At 37.3% G+C, this 9,778-nt stretch overlaps 2 protein-coding genes across 2 annotated transcripts in view; one reads left to right on the forward strand and one right to left on the reverse strand.

The window, feature by feature from the left end:
* Ccr9 (C-C motif chemokine receptor 9) overlaps positions 1-9,778 on the forward strand; it is a 95,241-nt gene that overhangs the window by 16,403 nt on the left and 69,060 nt on the right. The gene's annotated exons all lie outside the window — the stretch shown is intronic.
* Lztfl1 (leucine zipper transcription factor like 1) overlaps positions 1,796-9,778 on the reverse strand; it is an 18,898-nt gene continuing 10,915 nt past the window's right edge. Inside the window, exons 8-10 of the mRNA XM_021171720.2 lie at positions 4,132-4,308; positions 2,894-2,997; positions 1,796-2,236 (exon numbers count right to left, since the gene is read on the reverse strand). Coding sequence (XP_021027379.1) covers positions 2,218-2,236; positions 2,894-2,997; positions 4,132-4,308 — 300 coding nt within the window. The 3' untranslated portion in view covers positions 1,796-2,217. The remainder of the gene's footprint in view (positions 2,237-2,893; positions 2,998-4,131; positions 4,309-9,778) is intronic.

Here is a 9,778-nt window from a genome sequence, read left to right on the forward strand (position 1 = left end):
AATTGCAAAAGCTTCAATTTAAAGTTAAATAAAAGCCACATCTTATTTAGTTGTTTTTATTTTATTGTGTGGGTTCTGATCCCAGAGCCCTGTGCATAGTAGGTTAAGTGCTGCACCCTGGCCAAGAGCGTCATTAAGATGGTTTAGCAGCAGACAGTCCACAGTTGCCTGTACACTAACAGCTCACTAAGGACTCGAAGCAGTTTCCTAGAGAGCCAAAATATATAGACTAAACAGGCTTTTTCAGTTAAATGATTCAGTAAATCTTAAAACTGGAAAACCAAGTGAAATTTTGCTGAGGTTTGAGTTTAAAAACAAAGCACAACAGTGGAAAAAAGGAGAATNAGTGCCACACGAGACAGGTACGAGACAGGGGCACAGTGATTACGCAGTACATGCTGTAGAAGACAGGCATCACAATGGTTATGCAACCCATCTGTTTACCTTACTGCTTAACAGTTTTTAAGGTTTCAGAAATACTTTTGAATTTATTATTCAACAAGTAGAACATACTACACAGAATATTTCAAAGCCACCACCAACAAAACAAATAAAAATTCTGACCAGCAATGTATTACATGTGGTGCCGTGTCTTATCAAGTCTTTTCTTCCTGGCCTTCAACTGAGAAAGGTGTAGGGAGAATACAATTAAACCATTTCTCAAAGACACATCTTCCACTTAGTTACAAGGTTTGGTTTTCTGACTTATTCAAAACATCCTGGTCCACAAATGGAATTTCAGAGAGGGAATTATGTTGGGCTAAAGAAACACAGGGTGAAACTGCATCCTCAATGCAANCCCTACATGAAACTGAAGAGCNGTCCAACTGCAAACAAATGGATGAAAAAAAATACGTAGGAAATGTTGCTTTGTTTTTATATTTTTTTCCTCTCTTCCCTTTCAGATTCATTCATCATCCTAAGATTGCCTTCCCAGCTTTTATTTTTTATTTTTATTTTTATATTTATTTTTATTTTTATTTTTATTTTTTTTAGGGAGAAATCACTTCATTATTATTTGTTCGTTTAGTATTTAACAAAGTTACAAAAGTCCCACAGTATAGTCAAAGCTAATATGAAGTGTGTGAGTGAAAATAATAAAGATGTAAGGTTTGGTCAATGTAATATTCTCTGGGAATAAATTCCCTATTGGTGGAGATGGAAAAGCCTCTCTTAGAGTGTTCANACAGGATGTGACATGTTTGCTTTGAGAAATAGAACACTTCCTCCATGTTAACACGTGACATGTTTACCTGCCTTGTGGTCTTTATTTATTCTCATACCACATCACCGCACCACACATTGTAGGCGGCATGTCTGGTTTCTGATACTTTATATATGGTCACCCGAGGAAAAGTACATCAATGGAGATATTAAAATCTCTTGAAAATGCCACTTTTCTATACACATACAAACCAAAGTTCAACCTGGAACTTAGTACCTTTATGTTGAAAGTTTGAAAGAATTCTAATTCACATATAAGCTAAAAGGATATTCTGCAAATAATTCTAAAGGTTACACGTACTCAGAGTCCATCTGCTTTTTAAACTGTGAAAGTATAGGATGAATCTGACTTCTCTGTTCATAACACAGACCAATGGTAAATAAGGATGCAAAAAATGTCTGCATCTTNTATAATAAGCAGCACTCATGACGGAGAGATGCAAAGGTTAACTGAGGTTAAAGGTTCAGCTTATTCTCCCTTACAATTGATTAGAAATGTTGACTAGAGTGGAAAGTAAACATATTTTCCATGAGTTTATACATTTTGATGATTAGATAAATTAAGATTTCATTATTAAAATAAAAGGTTTATTTGAAAATATTAATAACTTTACTATTTATCTTTATACTTAGGGACTGTACAAGTATAGATGTTACCAGCTTCTCTAACATTAAAAANTTCACTCACTAANGCAAAAGGATGNCTCTTCTTCCCACTCTAAACTGCTGTCTACCATGAAGAAATCTCACTGTACTTGCATGGAGGCTCTGGAGCATATGACAAAGGCGTATTTGGGACAATAGAAAAGAATCATTTTTTCTCTTCGCAATTACAGAACTGAAGATAAGAATGATAGTTCTAATATTACAAGGAAAGCCTAAACATTGGAAAAAGAACAGAATATGACAAAATGCTTCTAAATACATGCCTGAGGCGAATGGAGATAGCTTGTATGTTCATGTGTGGCAGGTTCTAGGCAAAACCTCCAGTCTTTAATCTTCAGATTCATATCTGGAAATAGAATTGAAAGCATAATGTCCTTTTTGTTCTTGCTACTGCCATGAGTGAAGTCCCTCTGGTAGCTCTTCCAGGAGTGCTATTACTGCTCATTTTACAGCCCCACTGCAGCAGAAATTAGTTATACTCAAGGCTAGTGCTATGATGGTGACTTGGAGTCTACATCAGATCACCTAAGATATCTTCAGATTCTAGGCCTGCATTTAAAATTTAGACCCTTGATATCTTAGTACAATTGCAACAACCCTAAAATCAACAAGAACAGCTAACATGACTATGAGGTAAGGGTTAGCAAACCTCCTCCCAAGATAAATCTAATCTTGAATTCACTTTATAGATGTCTTCCCTGAGAACAAATGCAAAATGTCAGCTTCAGCTGGGTTTCTATGCAAAGCCACTGATGACAAAATGACCCCAACTAGCAAAGGACATCAGTGCCAGAACACTGCAAAGTATAAATACCTAGTGTTGCCTTGCTAGCTGCTGTTTTGTGCCTTTGCCTGCAACTGAGTACAGTGTGGTGAGGGAAAAGGTCTAGCTGAGCCTAAAAGCAACCTTGTGGACTAAACAATGGGCCAACTCAGGGCCTGACTCATTGGCACCAGCAGGAAAGTGGGGAGAGGAACCCCAAGTCAGGAGCAGCCAGCTTACTTTGCCAGTCTTTTCCGTAGGTCTTTGATTTGATCATTCTTTTTGGTGAGAATCTCTTTCATGTTTCGATAAGCTGCTGTTTGTTGAAATTTCTTCTCTAACTCCTGTTTTATGAAAAATGTTGTCAGCCCATTACTAAGGAACGTTAAGGGAAGAATAACAAATATGATAAAAAACGCATGTTGTTTGCTAATTTTCTAATTTCCTTAAAAACATACTTGTATAATATTATAACCACCTAAGCTTTAAAAATACTTCAAAGGAGAATCTAATAAAATAGTATTATTTTCCAAAGTAACACCATGTTAGCAAGTAACTTAATCACACTGTGCCCTCGATATGGGAACCTGTTCAACATAGAAACTAACTTTTAAGTAAAATATGTACAATATTTTTCTAAACCCCCAAGATTTAAATCCCAAGAAGGAGGGGTTTTGAGTGTGAATTTATATAAACATCATTCATGCAGGGAATTGGAAATATAGGTATTTGTGAGACATGTGACATGCGTGCTAAAAGGCAAATGCAAATCCTCTGCAAGAGTCTTAACTACCAAGCATCTTTCTAGCCCTGAGTTTGAGGATTTTTAGTTCCTTGGACTGTAGCACAGCTGGCAGAACACTTGCCTAATATGTAGGAGCCATGAATTCCATACCTAGTACCCAATCCTTTTTCAAAAAGAATTATGATTGAAAAAATAGATTTACTTATTTACTTTATGCATATGAATGTTTTACATAACACGTATTTATGTATGTATACCATATGAATGTCTGGTGCCCATCAATGTCAGAAGAGGGCACTGGATCCCCTGAAACTGTAGTTACAGATGGTTAAGAGCCACCATCTCTCCAGCCTTGCATAAATATTCTTAAATATGTAATTCCTAAAGTAAAAAATTTACTATTTCCCATATACACCATTAAAAAAAAAACAATAACAAAAGCCACCCAGATCTCTCTCAGGCTATAGAAGAACCAGCAGACAGACAGCAAAGCAAGGGTGCAGGGTGGAGGCAGCGTGTGGAGGAGGGAGGGAGGGAGCAGTTTGTTTATTATCACGAAGATGGAAGAAGCTAAGTGCCAAGAAATGATAGCTCTTCAGAACATACATTGGCTAAAATTCAGAATAAAATGAGCTGCCCCTGACACTGTGTACCACTTATCTAGTCACATCTGTGCCTCTCTACTGTACGTATTAGATAACAGTCATGAACAGGCGAAGCTCTTCCGTCTGACCTTTTCAGCCATGCTCAGCTGCTCCTGTACTCTGAGGAGGTCATGTTTGGCTGCTGCTAGGTTCTCCTCCAAAGATTTTTGGTTTTCTGTCTTGTCATTAAGTGTCTTCTGAAATTCACTCCTAAGAGTTGCAACTGTATTTTCCAAGTCATCCAAGTCTTGGGCCTTTAGCAAATCCTATGAAAAACAAATACATGAGTATAATTTTCCTTGATATACGAAATAACAGCAGTTTTAAAATAGTGACCCAACATCCAAGGAGAGAAAGAGTAATGCTTGTTGTGTGTGCACATAGCTTTTCTCAACAGTCTGGGTAAGTGGCAGCCCCAGCAGGATTGCCAGCAGGCTCAATCAAGCCTCAACCTTGGTGTACACAGGGCAGATACCCAATAGTCACTGTATTCCAAACATAGGAAATAGGATTTTTGAACTGCTAGAATTTTAGTCAAAAAGGAACAAAAGAAATGAGATCTCAATTAGACAGTTGTGTGTACCAGGAAAGGAATTGGCAAGTCATACGGAGAAGGGTATTGGGGGCATAGTTTCTTGTAAATCAAGCTGGCCTCAGACTTGCTTTATAGCCAAAGATGATCTTAGACACCCATCCTCCTGCTTTCACCCTCCCCAGTGCTGGGATTATAGGCATGCACCAACATGTACCAATATGCCTGGTTTATGTGGTACTAGGGATCAAATTCAGGGCTTTGTGCTCACTAAGCAAGCATTTAGTTAACTGAACTATATCCTAGCCCCTGACAAGTCATTCTGAAAAGCCAAAACCAAACAAATAAAACAAACCTTTCTTGTCCTCCATTCCAACCTCCCTAGACTATTATTTGTCCTGTAGCAGCCTGCTTGCAGGTGCTTCCCACCACACCTCCATCTCTTGGGTGCCTTTTGGTGTGGACCCCAGTTCCTCTAGCTCTTTCATTCTACTTTTCTCAGCCTTTCCTCTCAGGCCATTTCCATTTCTTTACATTACTCTCAACCTACAGAAGCTCTCTACTAGGGACTCCACTTGTCCAGGACCAAGAGTGGGCAACAGCAACTACGAATGGAACACCCACCCACAGAGACATGACCAGACACCTCACTAAAAACATACTTGAAACATCTTAATTCCAGATGCTTAAATCTCAGCACAAAAACACAAACATGAACAGCCAATACAATATGCCTCCTCCAGAAGCCAGTAACTTCATGGTAATAGGACCTAAGAAATGCAATCCAGCTGAAGCACAAGACAAGGACTTCAGAATAGCAATTATGAATATGTTCATGGACCTTAAAGAGGATAGAAACAAATGTCTTAATGAAGACAGTGAAAATAGAAATGGTTGAATGAAATAAAGACACATGCACACACATATTTGCATGTACACATACACACATGCCTGCATGTATACACTAGAATAGCTAAAACAATCTTGAATAATAAAAGAACTCCTAGAGGTATCACTATCTCAAATTTTAAGTTTTATTATAGAACTATAACAATAAAGATAGCATGGTATGATAATAGACATACTGATCAATGGAATCAAATTGAAGACCCAAACATAAGTCTACATATCTATGGACACCTGACTTTTGATAAAGAAGTCAAAAACATACACTAAAGAAAAGACAGGATCATCAACAAATGTTGCTTGTCAAACCGGATAGCTGCACGCAGAAGAATGCAAATAGATCCATACTTATGAACCAATCTACACAAAACTCAACTCCAAATGGATCAAGGGCCTTAACAAAGGCCAGATATACTAAGTCTGATAGAAGAGCAAGCAAGGAATAGGCTTGAACTCATTGGCACAGAAAGAGACTTTCTGAGCAAAACACTGATAGTACAGGCACTAAGACCAACAATTAACAAATGGGACCTTATGAAACTGAAAAGCTTCTGTATGGCAAAGGACCTATCATTTGTACAAAGTGACAGGCTATAGAACAGGAAAAGACATCAATTATACACCAATAAAGAATTAGTATTCAAAATATTTTAAAAACTAAAAAAAAAAAAAAACACCAAAAAACCCTGATCAAACCCTGATCAAGAAAACAACTAACCCAATTTTAAAAATGAGGTACACAACTAAGCAGAGCGTTCTCAAAAGATGAAACACAAATGGCTGAGAAAACATGTAAAGTAATGTTCAACATGCTTAGCCATTAGAGACATACAAATTAAAATTACTTGGAGATTTCATCTTACTCCAGTAAGAATGGTCAAAATCAACAAAACAAATGATATCACACGCTGGCAAATATGTGGGAATACTTATTTACTGCTGGTGGGAGTGCAAACTTGTACAGCCACTATGAAAATCAGTGTAGTGGTTCTTTAGAAAGCTGGCAACAGATCTATCTCAAGATCCAACTGTACCACTCTTAGGCATACCCCCAAAGGCATCTACATCCTACTACACAAATACTTGTTCATCCATGCATATTGCTGCTCTATTCATAATGGCAGAAAATGGAAACAGCTTACATGCCGATCACCTGATGAGTGGATAATAAATTGTGGTAAGTTTACATAATGGAATATTATTTAGCTTTAAGAAAAATGAAATTATGAAACTCAGGTAAATAGGTAGAATTAGAAAAAAAATTATCCTGAGTAAAGGTAATCTAGACCCCAAAAGACAAACATTGTAATTTTCTCTCTTATGTGGATGTTAGCTTTTAAACTTGGTATCTGTGCTATAATTGTAAGGGACTACTGGGGAAGTGAGGCTCTCCCTAAGAAGGTGGAGTAAACTATAGTATTATGGAAAGAAAAGGGGAAGCTGGAACAGGAGGATTAAATAGGGAGAGAATATGGGCAGGGACAACCAACATTAAAGACCATTTGAAAAGCTATATAGAAACCTACTACTAAAAAGTTTCCTAAAATATATACATATGTGAAAGGAATATAAATGGAGTCACCATATAATAGGGAAGAAAATGCCCCAACTAGACATCTTCTGCCACTAAGTCGTGCCAGGAATGGGACTTATTTATGTCATTGAACATGGAGAAGTTGAGCTAGTGCCTAACTGGAAACTCCACCCCAACTAACACTCATAATACTGGAAAGTACTCTGCACTCCACTAGAGAGAAAAATAGTCATCAGTGTCACTCGGCTCCAAGCCCTGGGTCACAACAGTGACCTGCAACCTGCAAACACACAGGTGCAATAGTCACACAAATGTTATAGGAGGAAACCACCATTTTGTGATCAGACATAAGGCCCACTCCATGAGATGGAACCCACACCAGACACTGCTAAAGTGGCCAGGACCTGAGACTAGCTAGATCACGGGCCTGGGGAAAATCTAGTACTGTTATTCTGTTGAAGGAACATAGCAATAAAATCACTCCTAATGACATACTGCTATACACACTGGTAAGTGCCTTAGTATACACCAGAGAAGCTTCTGGCAGGAGATGGGAATTAACAGAGGTCCACAACTGGACAATATTCAGAGAAAGACTTTGGAGCACTCAGTCCCAAATGAGATGTTTTCCTCAAAACCCTCCCCTTAAGTCCAGAGAGCGATGCAGAAAAAGGAGACAGCCAGTAAGAGCTAGAGGTGAGGAATGACTCCAAGCATACCAGGTCTTGCCTTCCAAATGCAACAGACCTGATACACAAATGAATTCACAGAAACTGTGGCATCATACCCAAGACCTGTACAGGTTCAAGCCAGGTGGAGTCTCAGCAATGAGAGGAAGTGGACATGGGATCTGAGTCTCAGTTAAGAAGGAACCTGTAATTGATACCCTATGGCAAAAGGGAAAATCAGTTTTCTCTAATGGAGCCCTTCTGGATGTATCAATCATACACTTCAGGGCAGACCCCAAGCCCAGGAGGAACTGCCTAAAACAAAATAAATTCTATGGTATTTTTTGTTTCATTTTCCCTTAGTTTTGGCATTTTCTTTGTCTTACTGTTATTTTGATTTTTCCTTTTGTGTATTGTGAGTCTCTCTATTTTTATGGGTTATCTTTACTTACAAAGTCTTTTTTTTTGGTATGCATGTTTCATTTTGAAAATGAGAAAAATAACAAAGTTGAATGAGTGAGATAGACTTGGAAGGAATTAAAAGAGAAAACATGATTGAATATATTGTCTGCACTTTTTCAATTAAAAATCAAACAAGAAAAGAATTTTGGATAAGGGAAAAATGTAAAAATATAGTAAAGATTTTGAATTCTTCAAACTGATATATAGGTGGACTACGTATAATAGGTTTAAAGCTAAGCTGGAAACAGTGAGATCTTACTCTCAAAAGAACAAACAGTATAGGTGTAAAAATAAGATTAGTCACAGTCATATAAAAATTTAATAGGCATGTTTTTGTTCTCAGTCAAGAAACTATGGAGACTATTACTAGTAATGAGTATAAGTGTTTCTAAATTGACAAGATTTTAAGTTTTTTTCTGTTGAATTACATGTGCTTCTTCATAATTTGACAACTGCAGTATATATCTTACATCTGGATCTTGTTTTTGACTGGGTAAAAGTTACAGAAAAAATAATCTGCATTGCTATAACAGGAAAATAGCCTACACTTGTTCAATATGAGGATAAAGCAGTGTCTTCAACAAAATGAAACAGTAGTTGATTTTTAAAAATATTTAGTCTCTAAACTTGAAGTAAAGCTTCAAATGGCTTTTAAATAAATTCATTACACAAAAAATGTTTGTAACTGTGTAACTTTTGAGAAGTTATAAAGTTGTTCTGGAACATTCACTATATATATATATACTTTTTCCCCTAGCCATATAGCCATATAAGACTATACTTATAGCCAATAAGTAACTGCAGATAAAATAATGTCTGAGACTTGCTTCAAAAAAGACACAAAGGGAAGAAAGAAGGAAGAAAGAAAGTTAATTGGCCATGCCTGGTGACTGTAAAACTGAGTAGTGGGTTCCTTGGGGCTCAGTATACCACTTTCTGTATTTTTGCATGCTTGAATTTTTTTCATAAAGTTTAACAAAAATCTAATAATATCTGGGGATATAGCTCAGTATGACAGCAATGGCCTAGCATATATAGGCTCCAGGCACAATACCCATTCCAGAAAAAGGTAAAAAAAAATGTTAGAAATGGGGAAAAAAAAAACCATATAGAGGTAGATTTAGGGATTATTTGGCAGACATTTACAATAACAACCATAGAAAAGACAATTTTGCACTGAATATTCATCTGAATCTCTTTGCTCATATAAAGCACAATACTGTGTCCCACTCACTGAGAGGACCACAGGAGAGACAACGATACACTAACGGACGGACTCCCAGCAGGTAGAGCGATACTCAGCTATTATTCTCAGGTAGGCTTGCAGAACTGCCACTCTGGAACGTCACTGTTTCCTACAGCATACTAGATACAGATGAAGCTAGAATAGATTGGAAGTCACTGTAGCCTACAGTACACTGAATACAAATGCAACTCATTATCCCTCACACTGTCACTACAGCCCAGGAAAAGCCAAGTAACATTCAGAATAATAAAACCTAAGTGCAAATTCTTCCTTTACTTCCTTAATAATAAACTTAAGAACATCCTGCCTTCCTCAGAAAATTGGACATAATACTACTAGAGGATCCAGCAATACCNCTCCTGGGCATATATCCAGAAGATGTTCCAAC

Source organism: Mus caroli, chromosome 9, assembly GCF_900094665.2.
Source record: "Mus caroli chromosome 9, CAROLI_EIJ_v1.1, whole genome shotgun sequence".
NCBI classification, from domain to species: domain Eukaryota; kingdom Metazoa; phylum Chordata; class Mammalia; order Rodentia; family Muridae; genus Mus; species Mus caroli.